The 24,286-nt window shown below is 44.3% G+C and overlaps 1 protein-coding gene across 3 annotated transcripts in view; it reads left to right on the top strand.

Annotated features, from left to right (window-relative positions):
- The window catches only part of LOC147748673 (uncharacterized), a 106,050-nt gene extending 83,253 nt beyond the window's left edge, over window positions 1-22,797 (top strand). For all 3 annotated transcript variants that reach the window (XM_086963540.1, XM_086963546.1, XM_086963542.1), the window contains 2 exons: window positions 5,911-6,021; window positions 21,700-22,797. In XM_086963540.1, coding sequence (XP_086819666.1) covers window positions 5,911-6,021; window positions 21,700-22,412 — 824 coding nt within the window. In that variant the 3' untranslated portion in view covers window positions 22,413-22,797. The remainder of the gene's footprint in view (window positions 1-5,910; window positions 6,022-21,699) is intronic.
- The last annotated feature ends 1,489 nt before the right edge of the window (window positions 22,798-24,286 follow it).

Genomic DNA, 24,286 nt, shown 5'->3' with positions numbered 1-24,286 from the left:
AGAGGCCAAGGCCTCCATCCAATCCTCCTCCTCTAGTTGGCCAAGATCCCCTTCCCATGCCTCTCTAAGTTTATCCAACGTGGTGGAACTATTTGTCACTAGGGACTGGTAAATCCGGGATATTTTATGGTCTTGGAGGTCTCCCATAAACACCTTGGCTTCGGCTGGGATAAATTCTGGAAGGGTTTCCAACCCTGTGATGCTGGGGGAGACGGCATGTCTAAATTGGAGGTATTTATAAATTTGGGTCTTCGGCATCTGATATTCCTGCTGGAGGTCTTGGAAGGATTTCAGGATGGTACAGTGCATCACATCCCCTAGGGTAGATATACCTATGTTGTCCCATCCGCGAAATCCCAGTAAAACAGTCAGTTGTGGCAGTCGCCCATTATACCACAGTGGGGTCTCCTTCGTCAATTTGACCCACCACCCCATCTTACAGAGAGCTTGTTTCCACACCTGGAATACCACCTTCATGACCGGCGGTAGAGAGTTACGCAGGGGTGCTGAGTACAGGATAGTATGTAGAGTGGAGTCCCCCATGCATCCTCGTTCCATTGCATACGCGAGGTCTGACCTGTCCCCATACCACCATTCATTCAATATCAGCAGGTGCGAAGCCATGTAATACGAGTGGACATCCGAGGTAGCCAACCCCCCACAGTATCTTGATTGAAAGCATGTACGCAACGCAACCCTGGACGCCTCTCCCGCCCACAGAAACTGACCAAAAGCTGCATTAACTGGTTGAAACCACTTGGGGGGAACCAGGTGTGGATAATTCTGCAATTGATATAGCAGACGCGGCAGCGATACCATCTTAAAGATGGCCAACCTCCCATAGATGGATAGGGGCAAGTGCGACCAGGCTTTTAACTCCTCTCGTACCCGCGCTCAAAACGGAACAATATTTCTGTCCCAGGACATGCTTGATGAGTCTGACAGGAAGACTCCCAGATACTTCACCCCCACCATAGTAGCCTGCACTGCCGATGCCCAGGGCTCCAAGCCTGTCTTTTCCCCCAGTACCCACAGGGTAGATTTACGGGGGTTCATAAATAGACCCGAAGACTCCCCAAATATTTGCATGACGAGGAACAGTCTCTACCCCATTTTATTGATATCCGTCCAAATGAATAAAACAACGTCAGCATATAATGCAATGTGGTCTGATAGCCCATGCGCCCACTCAAAGCTTGCCACCTGAGCATCCATCTGCACCCATGCCGCCAAGGGCTCCATTGCCAGAGCAAAAAGATATGGTGAAAGGGGACAGCCCTGACTGGTGCCCCTCCCAATAGAGAATGTGAAGGAAGTAGATCCCGCAATGTGCACCAATGCCACAAGGTCAGTATATAACAATTTAAGATATGACAAAAAGTGTGGACCCATATTCAGACGATTTAAAAGTGCTAACAAATATTTCCAGCTGAGAGAGTTGAATGCCCTATCTATATCTGCCAGTAAGAGTGCAGCTTGTTCTCCCAGTCCCTGGATGGTGGCAATGGTAATGTGTGCATGGCGAATATTGTGGCACGTAGCTCTCTGAGGCATGAAACCGGCCTGGTCGGGGTGGATCAGGGTGGTGATGTGGGATTGGAGTTGATTGGCCAATACATTCGCTAAGATTTTTGACTCTACATTCAATAATGAAATGGGACGATATGAGGCGCGCTGGTCCAGGGGTCAGCCTGGTTTGTGGAACACGACCACTTCCACATGCCTCCAATCTCTCTGGAGGCAACCTAGCTGTCTCGCCTCCTCTAACACCCTCAGAAAGTGGAGCCCCAGTTTCGAGAAGTATTTCTAAAAAAACGCACTTGGGAATACATTGGGACCTGGCATTTTCCCGGAATTTAAATCCACTAGCGCTGTACCTAGCTCCTCAGTGAGCGGGAGATCCAGCTCCGTGTGTGCCTCGTCTGAGAGAGCCTGGGGTGATGAATCCTCTTTAAAGCGGCGTATCATGCCTTCCTGTATGAGTTCCTTGGGAGTGTATAACTCTGTAAAAAAGTTTGCAAAGCTCTCCGCTATCAAAGAAAGGTCCTCAAGAATCCTTCCATCGAGACCCGGTATACTAGGAAGAGCCTGGGGGCGCAAGGCTCCCTGGCACGATCGATGAAGAAGCTTGCTAGACTTGTTCCCCCATTGATAAATCCTACTACGGGATGCCAAGGGTGCTTCGTCCATCAGAAGGTCGGCATGAGTCTGTCGCGCCTGCAGCAGCTGGTGGTATATTGGACCTTCCCCTTCCTCCCTAATGTCCCGCTCAAGTTCTAGCATGTAGGCCTCCGATCTCAGAAAAGACTCCCCCCGGGCTTGACGCGCCGCTGAGCAAACCGATATTTCCCTTCATGGTTGGCTTCATCGCCTCCCACAGGGGTTCTGCCCCTGCTACCGATCCTATGTTAAAGTCAAAGCATTGTTCGAGTGCCAGCCCTATATGTTCCCTATAGTCCTCATCTTGCAAATTCCAAGGAGAGAGGCGCCATTGAAATTATTGCTTTGCAGGACCCAACTGTAGCTTCAGAATGACAGGGGAGTGATCTGATAAACCTCTTGGGAGAATTTCTGCGGCCCTCACCCACTAGCTCCTTCTAATGGCACAAATATATAGTCGGAAATATGAGTCGTGTACTGTCGACAAATATTGTAGCCCTGCTCCTACCGTGTAACCGATGCCAGTGGTCTGCCCAGCCCAACCCTGTCGCTAGGTAGTGTAGTTTTGTAGTTTGACAAGCATTGGAATACCCATCCAGCCTCCATCTATCCCTGACCATGTCCATTACGTCGTTCTAGTCTCCCCCCTATTATTGCCAACCCATCAGGGATATCTGCCCACAGGGTCATGAGGCACTCAACCAGTGCCCAAGAAAGTGGCAGAGGGGCATAGATACAACCCAGTACCACCTGCTCCTCGTGTATAGTGCCCCTGAGAAAGACATACCTCCCCTGGGTATCTTCCACGTCTTGGAGTGCTTATAGGGAGCCCTTCGGTGAATTAGAATTGCAACCCCACAGGATCCCCTATTGAACCCAGAATGAAAAGCTTGAATATAACTATACCTTAGAAGACACAAGGCCATTAAGTGCATCTCCTTCAGCATCAGGATGTCCACGCAGTAGTGTTTGGCCCGTTGAAGTATAGCCCCACTTTTCACTTTGTCTAGCGCTCCCCTAACATTGCCGCTCACGATCCAGAGATCCCCGGCATGAGTTCCTATCTTATCTGTTGGGACTGACATCTATAAATCGTGTGGTGTTGATAAATGAGGCAATTAACAACCTGTGTGTGAGTAGTGGTTCTGTATAGCAGTGACGCAGTGCAAACGTGAACCATGAATACCCCAACTTCCCTTCACCCCCCCCAAACCTCAAAACTATCAGTCTTGGCGCAGGCGGCCTGCAGACCCCAACGGGAGTACCTGGCCCACCCCACCAATGGATCCCAAATAACCAGCCCATATTCAGCTGGTGTTCCCTCTGTGAACAGAGTTCCGGCAAAGGTACTAGCCCCCCCCCCATGTGCTTTTCCGATCTAAGCAGTTGACACTAACAAACCCCTGCCTGGGGGAGTCCCTAGGTAGCTATGAGGGAGAGGTCCCTTGCTGAGGCAACAGTGTAGATCTGCTAGGATCATGACAGGATTGAGATCGACGTCTTGACCTTGACCTTCTGTTTCCTTTAGCTTTGGGTGGTTTACGGACTACATCACTGGATGATGAATCTGTTTCCCTCCTGGGCGGCTGTGAGGCCGAACCTTCATCCTCTCATCCGTCCAGTTGAAGTCATCTTCGGGCGTCTCAAAGAAGAGAGTACGTGATTGATACACCACCCGCAACCCGGCGGGGTATAGCAAGGCATCTGGGAGTTTCAGGTCACGCAGGAGAGCCTTGGCTGCCAGGAAGAACTGGTGCTTCTGTTGCACTAGCCAAGTGTAATCCGGAAACACAAGAATGCAAGCATTCTCATAGGTCAGGCGCTCTTTGGCTCTCGCTTGCTTCAGGATAGCATCCCTGTCATGATAACTTAAGATCTTGGCTATAACTCGCCCCGGTCTGGCTCCTGTGGGCGGCTTCTGCGTCAAGGCCCTAGGTGCCCGTTCAACAACAAAACAGCAGGACAATGATTCCGAAGGAAGCCAACTTGTGAGCCACTGAGTCAGAAACCGTTCCATGTCCCCCCTTCACATCCTTCGGGGAATCCAACAAATTGCAGATTTTTGCTCCTGGCCCTGCCCTCTGCATCTTCCACTCATGTCACCAGGCCTCTGGTGACCGTTTCCAATGAGGCAACTTTTTTCTGTAGAGTAGTGACGGAGTCTTCCACCTCTGAGACCCTGGTCTCATTCTCTGTGATACGCTCCACTGCGTTGCGTAAATCCTGCCGGAGAAGCATGACATCAGAGCCCACTGCCCCAATTTTCACATCCAAGATGTCCCTAGACTGTGTAATGACCGCCATGAGGGCTGCATTGTCCGGCATGCCCCCAGTTGCATCTCCTTGTTCAGCTGCAGCGGCTCCGGCCCGGTGAATCGGTCCAACGTGCTCTGCCCGGGTCCACGGCGCATCAGCTGCCCCCCCCCCCCCCCGTGAAGCCCGATCTAGCCACTGGAATGTACGACTGCCAGTTGGGGGGGGGGGGGGGCGGGACGCAAGGTGCGCTCACCGGACCGGTGCTGATGCCTCCTCCGTCCCACACAGAGGCGCTCTATAGCCCTCTCTGCCCGCAATCAGCTGCCAGGAGCTTGTCCGTTTCTCAGGCAGCCCTTCCTCTAGCAGAGCACACCAATGCCTCCGCGAGTGACAGTCTTGGCCGGTGCCAGGGCCTGACTGGGAACAAAAACCTGTGCTCGCTGGCCCCCCGGGGGGAGGTTGGGGGTGAGACCGGGCTCTTTGCCGGGCCGGGTTTCGGCCGATTTTGTTACAGGGCCGATTTTGCAGCTATGCTGCATAAATGGTCCTGTAAAAAAAAGGCCCCGCCTCGACTTCGTCAGCTATGCCGTCTAGATGGTAGTCCGCTGCCGCCGCTGCCTCATCTACCGCTGCCTCAACTCCTCGCATGCCTCGATATTGATCGCACCGTTGTACAACAGGTATATATCGCTTTTGTGACCCAGTTACTCCGGGAAAGCAGGATAATTGAAGGATAATTAGCTCAGGCTCCCAATGCCTAATCTTTTGAGTTCTCAAACTGCACCTCGACCTCCACGTCAAGAAACAGTGAAAGAGGAGCAGTACTGCTGTACTTGTACCCGAACATCCAGAAATGCCACCTTGTTAAAAATCTGTGTTCAGTCGTAAACATGCTTGGAAATGGAAATGCATTACTATCAGGGTACCCAAGGTAAAGACTTCTGCTCAAACCCATACAGACATGGCAGCCTAGCTCATTTCAGTTACGTACCTAAGTAGGTTATCCATTTACCCCTTAATTGAATTCCAATACTAACCTGAAAGGCAATCCACCCACCACAACTATCTATACCATTTAGTGAAAAACCCACCTGCCTCTCTTAAAACAAAGAGTTAAAATGCCTGGAGATTCCGAGGTTCACAAAGTAGCATTCACTGATACAATCAGTCACTGCAGATATGCCCGTGAAATATCAATTGATACGAGCTCATTTCATTACTTACTACAAAAAGAGCTTAAAACATTACTCTTTTGGAACTAGCATGTTAATGATGCTTAACAATGTTATTGTTGCTTTCAGAGGTAAGAGTTTACAACATTCACCTAAATACAATGCCAATTTTATTTACCTGTTTTCTTAGGTCTTAAATTATGCGTATTCTTACAAAAATGATGAAATACCCAAACTATTACTGAAAAGTGTGTGTATTTTACCCCTGCCTCTCCACTCCCTACATCCCTTGCAATGTATTCTTTCTTTTCTTTCAAAACAGAGAATACATTTGATGCACCTGTGTGTTCACTTAATGTTAAAGAAGAAGGAGAGACCTGTCCAATCGAGTATCACCTCTCCGACAGACAAGAAAGTGCTTGTTCTCCTGCAGGTGAGTCACCCATACTAAACCTTTTTTTGAAACTTAACTAATGGTGCTTTACTCCAGCTACTGCTTTTTCACAGAGTAAATCGAGTCCTACCTCTCTGTGCCCCGAATCTAAGGGTTGTCTTGTGCAGTGTATAATCACTGATTCACTGGCTGTTTTTTCCTCCAGGGATCATCCATGTTGCCCAGGCCAAATTAAGCAAAATAATAGACAAGAAAACTCCAGGAGAGTGCCTTTAGTTACAAGACACCTAGGGCCAGATATATCAAGGCTTTTGCGACTCGCAAACAGCCTTTTAGCATGATTTGGAATGTAAGAAAAATTTGCAATTTAAGGAATCACAAAAAATTGCGATTCTTTATTTTGCCATAGCATTTGAGGAATCGCAATTTTTGCGATTCCTTAAATGCTATGTATGTAGCAATTTCAATTTGCGAATTTGGGTTAAGAAATCGCAAATTACCACCAACTTGTAGTTGGTGGTAATTTGCGATTTCTTTTAAAAATGCCCTATTTGGCATTTGTAAGGGTGGCATGTGAGGCACATACATGCCCATAGGGCATGTATGTGCGCCACATGTACATTTCAGGGGTGCAGAAGTGTGTCTTTGAGACACCCCTGCACCCTTGAAATAATTCTCAAATTGCGATTAGCAAATTGCGAATTCGCAGGGGGTTCAGATCCAAGATGGCGGAGTGTGGATCTGCACAGAGCAGCTTGCCTGGAGGCTCCTCTCCCTACCCTTTACGGAGTAACACGGTGCAACACCAACGATGTGACAGCTCTATTGAAATTATTACGCTCGCATGCAAAAAAGGAGCGGGCATTACCCGTAGGAAGAGAAACACTTGCAAACGCTATCAAGACGGTATCTTTATGAGGCGGGTTACCGATGGTCCACTTTACAGCCACAGTTGAACTCTTCCGGCGGACGATTTACGGTCTGTTTAGGAACTCAGAGCTCGGCTGGTCTGGCCTCAACCATCGAGCTTCACACACCTGGTGGCCGAAGAGAATGTCTCCGAAAAACCCTCCGCGAACCATGCGAAACAGCAGGCAGCCAGCGGGAACTGCGGCACCTCTCCCTCCCCCGGCTACACAAGCGTTACAAAACACGATACAAACGCCGTTGGCAACATCTACGGCAACAGTAGCAGCACCCTTGGCCTTAGCGACCTCGGCTACCCCAGGGAACACTTCACGGGAGAATGCCTCTGCTGCCGATAAGGAAGGAGAGGAGAAAAAAAAAGAAAAAGTAAAAGCCGTTTTTCCTGGAGATCCTATGTAGACTACAATAGCCCCTAACACGCTGGGAGGTCAGCGACAGGAGAGCGGAGACATCGAAAAACAGGTACAGAGACCCCCTAATCTACCCCCATCATCCATGTTGCCCAGGCCAAACTCAAGCAAAATAATAGACCAGAAAACTCCAGGAGAGTGCCTTTAGTTACAAGACACCTAGGGCCAGATATATCAAGGCTTTTGCGACTCGCAAACGGCCTTTTAGCATGATTTGGAATGTAAAAAAAATTTGCAATTTAAGGAATCACAAAAAATTGCGATTCTTTATTTTGTCATAGCATTTAAGGAATCGCAATTTTTGCGATTCCTTAAATGCTATGTATGTAGCAATTTCAATTTGCGAATTTGGGTTAAGAAATCGCAAATTACCACCAACTTGTAGTTGGTGGTAATTTGCGATTTCTTTTAAAAATGCCCTATTTGGCATTTGTAAGGGTGGCATGTGAGGCACATACATGCCCATAGGGCATGTATGTACGCCACATGCACACATGTACATTTCAGGGGTGCAGCAGGGTGTCTTTGAGACACCCCTGCACCCTTGAAATAATTCTCAAATTGCGATTAGCAAATTGCGAATTCGCAGGGGGTTCAGATCCAAGATGGCGGAGTGAGGATCTGCACAGAGCAGCTCGCCTGGAGGCTCCTCTCCCTACCCTTTACGGAGTAACACGGTGCAACACCAACGATGTGACAGCTCTATTGAAATTATTACGCTCGTATGCAAAAAAGGAGCGGGCATTACCCGTAGGAAGAGAAACACTTGCAAACGCTATCAAGACGGTATCTTTATGAGGCGGGTTACCGATGGTCCACTTTACAGCCACAGTTGAACTCTTCCGGCAGACGATTTACGGTCTGTTTAGGAACTCGGAGCTCGGCTGGTCTGGCCTCAACCATCGAGCTTCACACACCTGGTGGCCAAAGAGAATGTCTCAGAAAAACCCTCCGCGAACCACGCGAAACAGCAGGCAGCCAGCGGGAACTGCGGCACCTCTCCCTCCCCCGGCTACACAAGCGTTACAAAACACGATACAAACGCCGTTGGCAACATCTACTGCAACAGTAGCAGCACCCTTGGCCTTAGCGACCTCGGCTACCCCAGGGAACACTTCACGGGAGAATGCCTCTGCTGCCGATAAGGAAGGAGAGGAGTAAAACCCGTTTTTCCTGGAGATCCTATGGAGACTACAATAGCCCCTAACACGCTGGGGGGTCAGCGACAGGAGAGCGGAGACATCGAAAAACAGGTACAGAGACCCCCTAATCTACCCCCAAGCGCGCATTTCAAAAAATCTGGCCTGAGTGCTGTCAAGACCACAGCAAAAACGAAATCAATGACAGCAAGAGGGGGGGTAGCTGGGGGCGATCCACCAAGCGTAACTCAGGCCATAGCGATCGGAAAAGTAAATGCTGCAGCTAATGTTGGGGGCAGGATGGCAATACTTCTGTGATGTCTACGACCCCTGAAGGGTCTACCAGTAACCCTGAGCAGCTAACGACCAGGGAATTAATTGCTTTTGAAGAGGTCGAGACGCCTGACAGGCCATGCCCTAATTTGAGCATAGATAATCAGACTTTCTCCGGAGGGACATGCACTGACACTACGGGCTCACCCCCCCCGAATCAGATGTTACTGCCCCAATGGTTGAGGCAGAGGCTGACGGGCTAGTGGTGGAGCTAGTGGTGGAGCTCACTGACCTGACAGAGCAAGGCTCCTTCGAAGACCTTGATGCAGAAACAGAGGATGAATTGGGAGAGAAGGGGGAAAAGGATGACTGTTCAGGCAATACAACAAAAACACGAGCTAAAAAAGGGCGTAAACAGAAAAATAAATCTAGGGTAAAGAAATGTGGCAAGGCTGGTGCTTTATTAAACAGATCCATTGCAAGCAACAGCCAAATATCGATAAAGGCTTTACAGGACAAAAGCCCACTAAGAAGATGGATTGAAGCGAAAGGTTTAGTAAAAAATATGACACAGAGACTATCAGGGGCTAGTCCCACAGAACCCATATCTAATAAAGAAGTCTTGTGTAACACAACCTGCTCTGCCAATTTAGAAAGCTGTTCCCTAACTATTTCACCCAATCCATCACCTAATATATCATCGGACAGACCACCCGATCAAGTACCACTGGTGACGTATGAGTCTATAGCAGACTCACCCATAATAGAAATTGATATGCTACAATCTCACGCACTCTCTACTGCCACAGCAACAGCGATTACCGTCACTCCCCCTTCTCTTGGAGGCCCCCCTTTTGAATCTTCACCTCCCTATACCAGTCTGGAGACAAACAAACACATAACTGCCTCTAAAGAGAGATTAAATCAAAGACAAGAGCCAGCTGATCCCTCCTCACTAGATATAATACTGCAACTATTGGGCAATCAACGGGCTGAAGCACAGGAACATTACTTACAATTGAGGGAGGATAATAGAAAAGTACAATCATCTTTACAAGAACTTACTACTAAATTTGGGGGGGTTTCACAGGACATTGCGGAACTGCAACAACAGGTGGTTATGTTGGAAGAAACAAGCACAAAAACAACATTTGCAGCCGACAAGCATGAGATTCAGCTCGTGACACTTCAACAAAAGATTGAAGATTTGGAGAATCGTCAGAGACGATCAAATCTAAGACTTTTTGGCATACCGGAGGTAGCAGAAGGATCTGATCCGATGGCTTATCTAGTGGGTCTGTTTCAGAAAGCTTTCCCTGACCTAGCTGACTGGGATTGGGATTCACAAATTCAGCGAGCTCATCGCCTTCCTTTGATACAGAGAAACAGGGAGAATCAATTCCCACGCCCCTTTCTAATCTTCTTTGGAAATTTTTTACTGCGCCAGGCTATTTGGCAGAGAGCTCGTCCTAACACCCCCGTAGCTATTGGTGAGATCTCAATTTTCGCTCGCTCTGACCTCAGCAAAGAAACAATGGACAGACGATGGATGTTACGTAAATTAATAGACCCAATTAAATCTAGTGGAGGTCAGGCGTTTCTTCAAGAACCAGCACGCCTTAAGGTTATCAAAGATGGACGAACTAATTTTTTTACAGATGTAAAAGAAGCAGAAGCGTACTTAGCTGATATCGGCGCGGGCAAGAGTAAGACTAAGACTTAGTATAACTCAAAACACTGGCTTCACTGGAAGACTAACTCTTATCAGAAATCTTTATATCCAAGCAACATTGGCTATACGGGGGGTCTATCTAATTTCGCTCTAGCTTTATGTTATATGCATCACTATGTACTAGTAAAATGTTTAGCTTACTTTTTATGCACTTGCTGATAAACTGCCTAAATAATAAGTAAGCGGACAGCGGGGGCCTCTTAAGGCGACCTGCCACGTAGGCTGCCCTTCCAGCAGCAGCAGATGCAGAGGGACGGCTCTTCCCCGGCTGGGGTAAGAGCTAGGGGGGAGGGGGTGGGGGGGGGCTTTCTCCGCACAATGGGAGGTTGAGGGGGGGAGGGAAAAACCAGGAAAAATTGTTTACAGGCTGAGGGGGTGGATCTACATATTTTTTGCATACTAACGGCACCAGAAGTAGGCAATGTATGAAGATATGTGGATACCACGGACAATACCGTGGACAATCTGAGATAAGCTTAAAATTTAAGGCTTCTGTCTTTTTCTTTCTTTTACTTCTTAGATGTATGAAATAAAATGCTTAGCCTGGAATGTAGCAGGGCTAAATGGTAAGAACAAAAGGTGTTTGATAAAAGAAGAATTGAAAATGCATAACCCCCAAGTTGCCCTTTTATCTGAAACACATATTGCGGGGAAGGATAAAAAACTACTCAACCAATTGGGGTACCATATTATAGTCTGCTCTACTTTTGGGCAATCTATAAGAGGAGTTGCTATTCTCAAGGATAGACGATTTAGGGCCGAAATAATACAAACTTCTTGTGGCAAGGATGGCAGATGGGCAATAGCGCAGATCAGTTTTGAGAATGTTAAATATGTTCTATGTGTGGTTTACGGTTGCAATACAGATAAACCCACTCTTTTCGACCAATTGAATATTAAACTTTTGGATTGGGAGGGAGAACTGATTATTATGGGGGATTTTAATTGCATTATGGACTACAGAATAGACATAACTAGATCTGGTAGTCATCAAAGGATGCACAAAACCAGGTCATCTATTCTTGACTTATGTTGCATACACAATATCAAAGATGCTTGGCGACACTTATACGCAAACAAACGGGGGTATACCTATTATTCTGCTCCTCACACATTATGTTCAAGGTTAGATATGGCATTAACTAGCGAGAATCTACTGAAAGATAGCTCCATGGTTCTATGCCCTCGAATTTCTTCTGATCACAATGCTATAATACTGATATTTAAAACAACAAATATTAGAGCTACTCCCAGGCCATTTTCTTTTCCTAGACATTTGATTTCAGACACATGCTATATGACGCAACTAAAGTTACACCTTACTGAATTTATAGATATAAACACAAATTCAGCTTCACCTGCTATGGTATGGGATGCCTGTAAGGCTAGCATCAGGGGCTTTACTCAGGCTTACGTGATCAGACTAAATTTAGAACATAAAAAAAATAATGATTTATTGATGTCAAAAATAACCACTCAAGAAGAACTATTATCATCAGCACTCCGGTCTAACCTACCAACGAGCACAGAAATTGGTCTTAAACTTTGCTCACTTAAAAATGAAACCAAGACCAAATTTATTCAGAAAAGTATAAACAACTTACACAAATTTAACATAACACAATATGAGGGGGGGGACAAAATCGGGAAAATTTTGGCTTATAAAGCCGCCGAGGACAGAGCAAACTCTACAATTACAAACATACGAGGGGCTTGCAATAAAATCTATACCCAACCACAAGATATTTTAGAACAATTCGCCGATTTTTATAGAACTTTATATACCCCAGAAGTGGAGCCTAATCTAGATGACATACAGAAATATATCGAAGACCATACTGCAGATACTCAGAACAGTCCGGAGATAGATTCATTGTCTGATGATATAACAATGGCTGAACTACATCAAGCCATAGCCCTATTACCTGTAGGAAAAGCGGCAGGGGAAGACACCATACCCTTAGAAATATACAAACTATGTCTAAAAGAGCTTGAACAATTACTGTTGAAAGTTATCCAATCTGTAGGCTCAGATGGAAAAACACCTGAGTCCTGGAATAGGGCAAAAATAATATTTTTTTTTAAGAAAGGCAAACCGAAGGAAGAGAGAGGGTCACACCGCCCTATCTCTTTAATAAATACAGACGCAAAAATTGTTGCCAAAATTTTAGCACTAAGATTGGCCCCTATCATGCCCCAGATCATCAATCCACAGCAACATGGCTTTATAACTGGGAGAGATACTACCATACATGTTAATATGGCTATTACAGCATTCGATGTAGCAGAGACCGAATCCACCCCACTCGGTATGATCTTATTAGACGCTAAAAAAGCTTTCGACCGAGTGGGGTGGGACTTTCTCTGGTGCGTATTGTCTAAAATAGGGTTCGGGGGACAATTTTTGCGGTGCATACAAGCATTGTATGATAACCCAACAGCTTACACCAGTTATGGGGGGCTGGCATCCTCAGACTTTTTGATCCAACGAGGAACCCGCCAGGGCTGCCCCTTATCACCTCTTTTATTTGCCCTCTCACTGGAGCCTTTTCTGTTTGCCCTTCAATCCCAAACCCAGATTGCACCTTTTAGATCAGGACCACAAGAATTAAAAATAACTGCATACGACGACGACATCGCGGTTTATACAGAAGATATCGTCGAGGCACTAAAGGGAATAGTATTAGAGGCCGGAAAATATGGGAAGGTGGCGGGCTATAAACGAAATCTACAAAAAACTCAAATAATGGCTAATTACACTCCAGCCGTGACAGTGCCTGAGATCTGCTACATTGCTACTTATCTTGGGGTCAAAATAACGGCCAAATTACAAGAAATTAACAATATAAATTATAACGAATTAACCAAATCTACCAGCCTATTATTAAAAAAATGGCATAGACTACCTCTGAACTTAATCGGCAGAATCAATTTAATCAAGATGAAGGTACTACCCAAATATGTGTACTTATTTCGATCTATACCACTAGCGCTAAATAATCAATTTTTTAAGAAACTTGATGGAGTACTCAGTAGTTTTATCTGGGGGTACAAAAAAGCAAGAAGATCATTGAACTTTATGAAAAACAGCACGAACGAAGGAGGGCTTAATTTTCCCGATTTCAAATTGTATTTTTGGTCCGCTTTTGTTATCCGCCTTCGCTCTTTACTCAATGAAGGAAGGGCTCTGTTCTTCCATTCTTTTATGCTAAAATCTGACTCGAATATGTTTTTGTTTAGAACCAACGATCCCAACTACTATAAAAGGGTTAGATTTAAGACCGCAAGAGACATAACAAAGATCTGGGGCAATATACTCTTCTTTTGTAATACTAGCTTTTTCCATTCAAAGCTTCCGCTATGGGGTAATCCGGGCCTTCCAAGCATTTTTAATGATAGTACTACACGTGGTTGGCTTAGATCAGGAATTGCTGTTGTAGGGGACTTATATGGCACACAAGGGTTTTTAGACTTCAATACTCTCAAACTACTATATGACCTACCTGAAAACATGTGGTACAAATATCTACAGATACATGACTATTTGATTAATAAAAAACTAATTTTGGAGGTTACTGAATGTGATATTTGGACCTGTTTATATTCATTAAAAAACAAGTCAGTAATAAGCGAAGCATATAGACTTCTTACTGACTTTAAACCAAACGATTGTATCAAGCTGGCCGGCAAATGGAGCAGAATATTGGGCTCAAATATAACATCTAAACAGATAGAGAGCTCCTTTACAAACATCAATAAACGAGTACGGTCATCTAGTCTAAGACTCCAACAATTCAGAACAACCTGTATGCTATATTACACCTCGGAAAGAATTTCTAAATGGTCCTCTAATAACACCTACAGTGACCGCACAAAATGCCCCAAATGCTCTACTGAAGCAGCTGATCTGGTACACATGTTATTCTTGTGTCCTAATCTTAAGACTTTCTGGTGTGATATTGAAAATGTTTTGAAAATGAAACAGATTCAGCTGCCTACGTTCACGGCTACCTCAGTTCTGTTAGACACCTACCCTATCTCTTTCCCACAGGCTGCCCTGGCCACGGTACTTATGTCTTGTGCTAAGTTAACTCTGGCTAGAGCTTGGACCAGCTCATAAACACCTACGGTTTGGGACTGGTGGGCATTGGTAACCGAGATACACTCAATGGAATTAGCTTTAGCAAACATCAGGGGTATACGCACATTGAAAAAGCATGAAAAAAATTGGGGAACTTTTGTAGAACGATGATGTTATACTCTATTTCCTTTTGGATTTAGGGAAAAAAAATTCACAAACTGATATTTGGTATCTGTGGGACAATATAACCTGTATGACTGTTGAAAAGAAACTGCCACTACTCTTTTGTTTGCTTATCTTCTTTTCTTTTTCTCTTTCTAATAATACCTCATGGTCTACTCGCTCTATTATATGTTTTATATGATAAAATTTATGTATGTTAACTTATGTATCAATGCTTTAATGTATTTCTTCCTCTCCAGCCTGTCAACAATAAAAATATTTTAAAAAAAAAAAAAGTAAATTGCGAATTCGCTATTTGAGAATTATTGCACTATAATTCCTATGGGCCTCCTGGCCCATAGGAATGCATTGGAAATTATTCCTTATTTGCGAATTCGCAAAATGCGAATTCGCAAATAAAGAATATTAAGGAATCGCTAAAAAATAGCGATTTTGTACATACATTCCATTTTGCGAATTCTAAATAGCGATTCGCAAAAAATCGCTATTTAGAATTCGCAAATCGTAATCTTGATACATCTGCCCCCTAGTATGTAGTTTGGACATGAGGTAAACACATAGTATCCATATCAGGGCAAAAAGCACAGCCTTCACTTTTAGCCCTTCTTCATTGTCAAACAATCTAGGCAGAGGTTTGTTTGACAAAGTGCTAAAGACTAAAGGCTCGAGGAAATGTTTTGCTGGCAGTAGACAATCCTGGTTTGAGGTGGCAATGTTTTTGAGCTCCGGGTGACACACTCAGTTCTTCACAATATTAGGTCCCTAGCCGCGGTAAAGAGGATGAACATGTTGGCATTCTGCTCCAGGTGAACGTGAATTCTGTTCTGACAGGTACAGCCTACATATTTGGAAAAATAGGGCGGCGTGCTATGAGGCTGACATAATAGATTAGCAAACAAAATATGCAGGCAGCTGACAGATGCTACACATTGGTAGATGCTCAGCTTGCCATGTGCCTTGTGGATCCAGCCAGTAGAGGCTTGTCCTTAGGGGGATCATGATGAAAACAAACAGTCTGACTTTTCTATTACTACATATCCCCATAGGCAATTAAATGAATAATGAGCTCTTAGATGAGATTTTCAATTCTTCAATACTATGAATGGAAAAGCTGTGCTTTGGAAAAGAGGGCAGTGGTGCTAAGTCACTCTTGTTACCACAACTAAACCTATGCCCCAGCATTTATCAACCAGTCAAATAATAGAGCGAGAGCCTCCAGTGACTTAAAGGGTGTAACCTACATTGAGGAAGTATTAGCAAGCTGGTTTTACCTTCTCTCCTTCTTTTGTGTATACATATAAGTAACCCAGAATGCATCTGGAAAATCAGGTCTTCCAGTAATCAGACTATTAGCTTTCATATTAACAAAGGTTTATGTCTCAGCGTATTCAATGGGAGAAAATAAATTGAATGTGCATGCAAGCTCCCTTAGTCCTATAGGAAGTACACCTTTTCCTTCAGACCTTGAAGGAAAAAAAATCAGGATCTGTGAGTATTGTCCATGATGGTACAAAGATTCAGACTCCCTCTGCCATCTGAAGCTCATTGTTGCTTTCTATATCTTCGTCTCATGTCATCCAAGGTTCCCCTTATATATACATACAATAGTTGGCATGAGCTTGTTGGGAGACAAGACTGGTCAGCTGGTGAGTGGTAGAGTCACTTTAAGTTCTGCATGTGACGATTTGAGAGGTCAGATGGTGAAAGGAAAAAACAGGTTGCAGGTGGGTTTTCAACTGAGGCCAGAAGTGTAAGGAATCAGATTTAGGTCAGCAGATGATGAAGTGAGACAGTTGAGGGTGAAGACTCATCTCAAGCTTCTTGGTCAAGTGCTCATTCTCAATAGAAAACATAGGAAGGATTTGAAACCTAGACTGCTGAAGTGCTCTGGCACCTGGATTCCTCAATCTACACTTTCCTTAATGTATATTATTTTATAGACACATAATTAATGGAATAAAAGCAAGGCAACTTAAATTATGTGGCGATGAAGGGCCAAATTATGCGGCGGGGTTGACTAAATACAGTGTTATGGGAGACCAAAAGAGGCAAATGGAAAAACAAATGAAAGACAATTCTAAGGCACATACTGTTGCACTATTATCTAGAAATTAAGGTTGGCACCAAAGTGATTTTAAAGCTATAAAAATGCATATTTTTTTTTGAGAGAGAAATATAAGCTGCAGATTCTATTCCCAAGTGGATATGAAGTAGTTAATCTTATCTTAGATAGAAGTTTAGGAATAACATTTTAATAACTGTTGGAAATTGCCCTTTTTGCAGGGTTATCCCCAAACTTTTTGCTTCTTCCTCCCTTGTTTTTCCTGATCTGTGGTTGGTGACAATAGGACTCTGGCACTTTACCACTGCTGATCAGTGCTAAAGTTCATATGCTCTCTGTGTAAATTGGTATTATAATTGGTTATCCGTGATTGGCATATTTGTATCACCAAGATGTCCCTAGCAAAGTGCACTGAGTGTGCCAGGGCTGGTGATACAAATGCTACTAGTGGGCCTGCAGCACTGATTGTGCCACCCACATGGGTAGCCCTAAAATGATGTCGCAGGCCTGCCACGGTAGTGCCTGTGTACAGTCTGTGAACTGCCATGTCAACCTGGCCAGTGTTTCCACTGACCAGGCCTAACCCTTCCCTTTATGTACACATTGGACACCCCTATGGAAGGCCCAAGGTACCCCTTTGGGCTGGGAGCAGTGTATGTGAAAGGTAGAGCATGTACTAGTGCAGGCGACATCCTCTAATATTGAATTACAGCCATTTTAGTTTTTTACTATTGTAAGGCTATCTTGCCCCATAGGCTATCATGGGGAATGCTGGCTACAGTGACTACCAGCATATCTTCCCATAGGAGCAAGATAGGACATAAAAGTCTGGTATCCCTGAACTCAGAATTTAATAACACATCTTTTAGGAAAGGTTGTTTTTAAATCCTGTGTTTGAGAACAGCACTTTTAGAAAGTTGCTGTTCTCTTGTCTGACCTTTCTGTGTGCCTTGGCCTGTTTGAGAATTGACTGTCTGGTTTGTGAGAGACAGGGGCTGGGTGGCTCCCAGAGGCTGAGTGGGCCATCCCTGGGCTGAATAGCTCCATCTGCATCTAGAGTGGTGGAAGGGGGTAGCACCTGGGCCTGAATAGGGATGTGCCTGCATTCCACAATGCTGGCTCCACCTCCTGCTGGGCGGCTGACAAACCTGCCCCTCTCTCTGAAAGGAAAGGAGAGGCCAGGAAAACAAGTGCTCAAGGAACACCCAGAACTGGTTAAGGCCGCGCTCAGAGCCCTCCTGCACAAAGGGAACAAAGACTTTTAGGGGTATAAGTACAGGACCCTGACTACAGAAAATTAGATGATCCTGGAACCAAGAAAAAATCTCTGCCAAGGAGAAAGCTGAAACTGAAGAAGGAAGATTTTCCTGCTGTTGCTCTACTGGACTGACCTGCTGTTGCTTTGCTGCCAAGGAGAGGGGAAGGACTTTGCTTTGTGCTGTGTCCCCTTGCTTGAAGGAATCTCCAAGGGCCTGAGAAGAGCTGGCACCCTGTTAAGAAGTCCCAGGAACAAAAGGAATTCACCCCAGCCTCCCTGAACTCTGCTGAGAGAGTCCTGTCCTTCCTAGAGTGCTTGGGCCCGTTGTAGTGCCTCTGGAAGTTGTACCTGTGTGGGGAAGCTGGAAAACAAGATTTTGAAGACTTTCTGCAAGCTTTATCGCATTGCTTGCTTGGGGAGCGCATCCCCGTCAGTGCGAGGAAATTCCTGCCGCTACGAAGGCCGAGATCGTCGCAGCGCCTGTTGCCGCTGTCAGAGTCATCACATCCTTCGTTTGCGTGGCGCACCAGTCCAGTGCCGGAAGATTATCATTGCTGCGAGTATCTACGCAGAGCCTGTCGTCACTGGGTGAGATCGTCGGCCCGCTTGCTTGCGGACCGCATCACGTTGCTGCGAACATCGTCGCAGAGCCATCGCATCGAGGGGCCTGGAGAGTAGAAGATCGTCGCTGGGCCGCGCATTGTCGCCGCACCGGAGATCGTCGCTGCCCCAAAGATCGTCGCATCGTCCCTTTTGGGAGCCGCTTCCATGAAACCTGTGCACCGGAATCCACGCAAGGTATCGCATCCCTCCCCATACAGACTGGAGTCATCGCAACACGCCCACTGCGTCCAACGGGTTGTCGCACCGCCTCCCCAGGGTCTCAGGAGTGACGCATCGCTTGCTTTTCAACGCTACAACTTTCACTTGGAACTTTTGTCATATCTAAAGGCACTGTTGGCTAAAACGTGATGCAACTGTGGATTATTTTAACGCAACCTTAAGAACTCATTTGAAACTATATTCTTGAACTGCGTATGTTGGATTTTTGTCGCTTTGTTCTTGTGTAGTTTAGATTAAATACCTTTATTTTTCTAAACTGTTGTGGAGTCACTGCTCTGCAATACAATATAGCACTTTTCATAAATATTAAGTACATGTCTCACTATAAAGCACTTTAGGATTGAAGACATTGGGTCTTACCAGAATGATATGTTTGTTGTTCTTCGAACCTTTGAGTACCAAATAACTGCTGATGTGAATACAGCATATGAAATAACTGTTGCTATGAGAACAGTGTCTGTAATGTAAACAAGTGTGGGTTTATTCTTGCAAAACATAGAAACAAAGACCACTGATGCACAGGGTATTTTATCCCTGTGTGTGTGTTCCCCATTGAGCAATTTTTCTTACAGGAACCACTGGATTTAGCAAGGTGGTCCCTGTACGGATATCTAGGATTATATGTATGAAGCATTTTTACCATCACAAACGGCCCGAATCTTAAAATTGGGCTGTTTGTGATGGCAAAAATGTTTGTCCTGATATACAAACACCAAAACTGCGTTTCTCCAGAATCGAAGTTTGAATGCAGAAATTGCTATTTCAAAGGGACATGTTTAGGGCGTCCCTTTCACATGGCTATTTCCAATGTTTGGTATCAAGGTTTTCGGACCAAAACGCGGTTATTGTTAATGTTAATGTTACCGGATTTCTAAAGCGCAAAGCTACCCGTGAGCGTCCCAGCGCTGAACCATTACAGATGGAATGAAGAGGAGGAAAAGCTCACGGGAACAGCCATGTCTTCAGAGATTTTCGAAATGCCAGCAGGTTGGGTTGTGCACGAAGGTCAGAGGGAAGGGAATTCCACAATTTGAACGCGTTGTACGAAAAACAACGACCTCCTGATCGTGCTCTATTGATCTTGGGTACTCGAGTGAGGTGGGCATTAAAAGTTCGGAGGGGTCTGGAGGTGGTATAGGGAGAGACCAGATCTTTAAGTATAGGGGGGGCTTTTCCGTTAAGAATTTTGTGCGTAAGGCAGAGCGCCTTGAACTGCACTCTTTCTATGACGGGTAGCCAGTGCAGCTCTCGGATAGCTGGTTTGGCCGAGCAGCGGGTCTTAGTATTGGTCAAGATCCTGGCGGCGGCGTTTTGTACTACCTGTAATTTAGTTGTAACTTTCTGTGGTACGCCCAGGTACAGTGCGTTGCCGTAATCCAACCTTGACAAAATAAGGCCTTGGATCAAAAGTTTCCTTGATTGGAGAGGGAGCAGTGGTAGGATTTTTCGGATTGAGCGCAAGAGACCGAAACAAACTCCAGCCGTTTTACTTGCTTGGCTTTGCATGGTGAGTTTTTTATCTAGCCATAGACCGAGGCTTTTAATCTCGGGCTTGGGAGTTGGAGGTTTACCCATGCAGGGGGGCCAAAGAGAGTCTGGGTGGAAATGGGCCTGATTCCCCATCACCATGATCTCCGTCTTGTCGCTGTTAAGCTTCAAGTGAGATCTGTCCATCCAGCTGACTATGTCTCTCAGGCAGGAGTAGAGGTCTATGGTGGGATTTTCCTGCTGGGTGAGAGAGACCACCAGCTGCGTGTCATCTGCGTACGTCAGGAGTTTTATCCCATGTGGGGTGACTATCTTTTCCAGGGGGGACATATATACGTTGAAGAACGTGGGGCTCAAGGAAGAGCCCTGAGGCACTCCACAACGTATAGGGGTCTCTTTAGATGTATAATTGCCCTCTATAACCTGGAATGAGCGGTCCTGAAGAAATGATTTCAGCCAAGACAGGGCAGTGCCTGTGATCCCAAGATCGCTAAGTCGCTGGACTAGGATCTGGTCACCAAACTTCAATATTTTACCACCAACTCAAAGCTGGTAGTAATACATTAGCGAATTGGAAAGGGTTCCCATCCTTTTGTGAATGTTGGAAAAAAAAATTGCAAGAGTAGGCAGTGTTCCCACAAACCACTGCTTGCTCTTAAAAAATGAAAACAAAAGGTTTAATTTTTTTTTATTGTTAAAACGCATCCTGTTTTTCTTTAAGGAAAATGGGTTGTATGTCAACAAAAAAAACTTTATTCAGAAGCAATCACAGACATGATGGTCTGCTGACCTCCACCATCCTTAACTGTGATGGCAGGCATTCCTAATGGGTTACAAACTGTGACCAACCTTATTAATATTAATGAAGTAGGTCGGTTTGTGACCCACTAGAAATCGCAAGTATGGAATAACAGGTTTGATACATAAGGAATAGTGATTTCCAAATAGCTAGTGGATAAAATTGTTGTTTGGTAATTGCTATTCCTTTTCTCTGTACATCTGGCTCAAAGTTGTGGTCATACCATTCTAAATAGGGTGGAGGCAACCGTCACTATAACTTCACAGCCCTTTGGCAGTTTGGCCGTCAGATCAGGGGTTTCTTAGGACAAAGCTATTCAAGGCTCCACTGTCAAAGACTTACTGCTTACCCTGACTCGAACAGAACGAGTGAACCACAGGTTTGGTGGGGTGGTAGCCCGGCTGTAATACGGCAGTACTCCCACTCTGCCAACCTCATAATGACCCCAATATGTTTTGCAATTCTGATATAATTAGAGACCATGATATTGTTTTCATTATGTTTACTTTTTATCTATTCTAGAAGCACCTAGAAGCACTAAGAAGTTCTGGAAGTGGAGTGATGAAAACTATGTGGAAGAAAGAGCTGTTCAAAATACTGTACATAATAAAACAAATGTTCAACAATTTCAAATGGGGGAGACGAGTAATGGGGAATCCCTTATGACGCAAATTAGCAGCATGAGCAACAGATATGATCAAACAACTCTCTGTAAATCGAACTGTCTAAGTGAATGTCAGACCAACTGTATTGAGAAATCTGAGAATGTTATCTACCAAAGAAAACACAAAGGAGAGAAACTGTATACTTGCAGGGAATGCAGCAAAAGCTTCAGTAAGAAATCCGCTCTAACATTTCACCAGAAAGAGCACAGAAGTTGTTTGAGAGATCAACCATATAAATGTAGCCGATGTGATAAAAGCTTCTTTTCCAATTCAAATCTTGTTTGCCATGAGAGAATTCACTTGGGAGACAAACCATACACATGTACTCAATGTGGAAAAAGCTTCATTCAGAAATATACATTGATTAGTCACTACAGAACTCATACAGGTGAGAAGCCCTACCAATGTAGTGAATGTGGCAAGCGTTTTAGTGACAAATCATCCCGTAATCGACATCGGATGCTTCACACTGGAGAAAAACCATACACATGCACTGAATGTGGTAAAAGCTTCAGCGACCGATCCAATCATAGCAGACATCAGAGAAGTCATGCACAAGAGAAACTGTAAAGTGAAAATTCAGAATCCAAAATGCAGAGAGAAAGAAGAAAGTACTTTTGCTTGAACTGAATGTGAATCCAATTAGCTTGCATTATCCATCAGAAATGATGCTGGAGAGATACATTCTGTGTACATTATGCATGGAAACAGTTTACTTAACAATTCTCTCATTATAAAAACTGTAGCCACTCACAAAGAAATCCCTTGTGATGCTTGATAAGATGAACAATATGTGATACAAGTGAATAAAAAATAATTCTACTCATGGTGTGTGCAACCAGACGGGTTATGAAAAAATTATAGGGGAACTAGATTGACTCCTCATAGAAATGACAAAAGACGGACTAAAGGTAGGGTGCTTGTGACATGGTGGAAATAATAAAAGCTATTGAAACAATTTTTGAGGAAAAGTGCAGATTGTTAACTTAACATGTTCTGATTCTGGCATTTATGCACTAACTATATTCCAAGAAGGAGGGAATGAGAAGTGATTCAGGTTTTGCTGACTGATTTGCATGTGGCTGGGCCCAAACTGTGATGGTGTAGTAAGCAAAAGAACAATATATTTAAACCAGATCTCTTGACTGGGGTGAATGTTTGATTTATTCCGCATTCCGTCCATTATTTATTGCTGCAGCACTTTTCACCCTAAGTGGGAGGGGGATGCCCAGACATGGATCCCTTGCTCACTTTGCGACTGGATTCAAGCTAGCCTGGCTGATATGAGGTGTTACCTCTAAACCAGTCCTAGGATGTTTGTTTCCAATCCAGGGAGGACCTAGCTTGGCAGTTCAGGCTTAACTGTTCCCATGAGGAACAGGGTCACAACTGATTTGCATATGAGAGTTTTTATCGGATTCCCTGAACATTAACAGTGTAAGTATTGTTATGTATTAATAACGTTTTCAGTCACTTATTCAAAAGAAGTGTTCAATAGAATCCAATTTCAGTCCGTAGTTTTTATTTTCGTATTCTTTCAATTTCCCAACGAAGACTTGTTTATCGCACAGGTCCAATTTCACATAGTACAGCCGATATCACAGTCAAAACAACCAACACGCGTGTTTCGTCAATGCAGTATTTTTCTAAAAGATTTCATCGGGCTATAAGTAGATAGATATACATAACTAATTACCATTCTTTAATATTTCTCAGTATGAGGTTAAGCCTAACCTCCACCATGAGACAGGAAAAGAGGGAACGGAAATCGAGAATATATGAGACACCAAAGTTTTGTATAATAAGACCCAACCACCAATCACTCCAAGAACAGTCTGGCTTTTTTAGTAAATTATTATCAGCAAGCCAATGACTTTATCTACTCAAAGTTAAAAACCTAGGTCGAAGCCAAATAAGCAACCGTGCAGTACAGCGTGAATCATAAGGTCACCCAAAAAAAACTACTCAAGACTACTAGTGTATCCTGCTCACCTCAAACAGCTTTTAATGTACTCCTTTATGCTTCTCAGTATTTCAAAATCCTGTTATATTTTGGCTTTAATTAACAAGAAGATCATAACACACCTGTCAGTAACATTACTAATATGCTATTAAACTATATTGTTCGTTTAAAAAAACACTCTTCGTACTACTTACCACATCTATTTTTATCAATTTAATGCGTATTTTCGTTTCTGAAGTCAATATTTAAAGCGACCCAATTCCAAGAAACCTGTTGTCTCTTCCTGGCGGCAAATCCCTATTACAAAACAGATTATAATCATGACCCATATTTTGGTGCTTCTACTCTTATAGAGATATCCTCAAAAATCTGTTCATCAATGTGGTCCAGTGTACGCTGAGTATCTAAGGGCATATTCTTGTTTAACTATCTATATTAAAACTGAGTCATTAAAACCTAAAAATCCATTTTCTAATCTAAA

The sequence above is a fragment of the Lissotriton vulgaris genome, chromosome 1_1 (assembly GCF_964263255.1).
Source record: "Lissotriton vulgaris chromosome 1_1, aLisVul1.2, whole genome shotgun sequence".
Classification (NCBI taxonomy): Eukaryota; Metazoa; Chordata; class Amphibia; order Caudata; family Salamandridae; genus Lissotriton; species Lissotriton vulgaris.
This window is presented reverse-complemented; position numbering and strand designations above follow the sequence as displayed.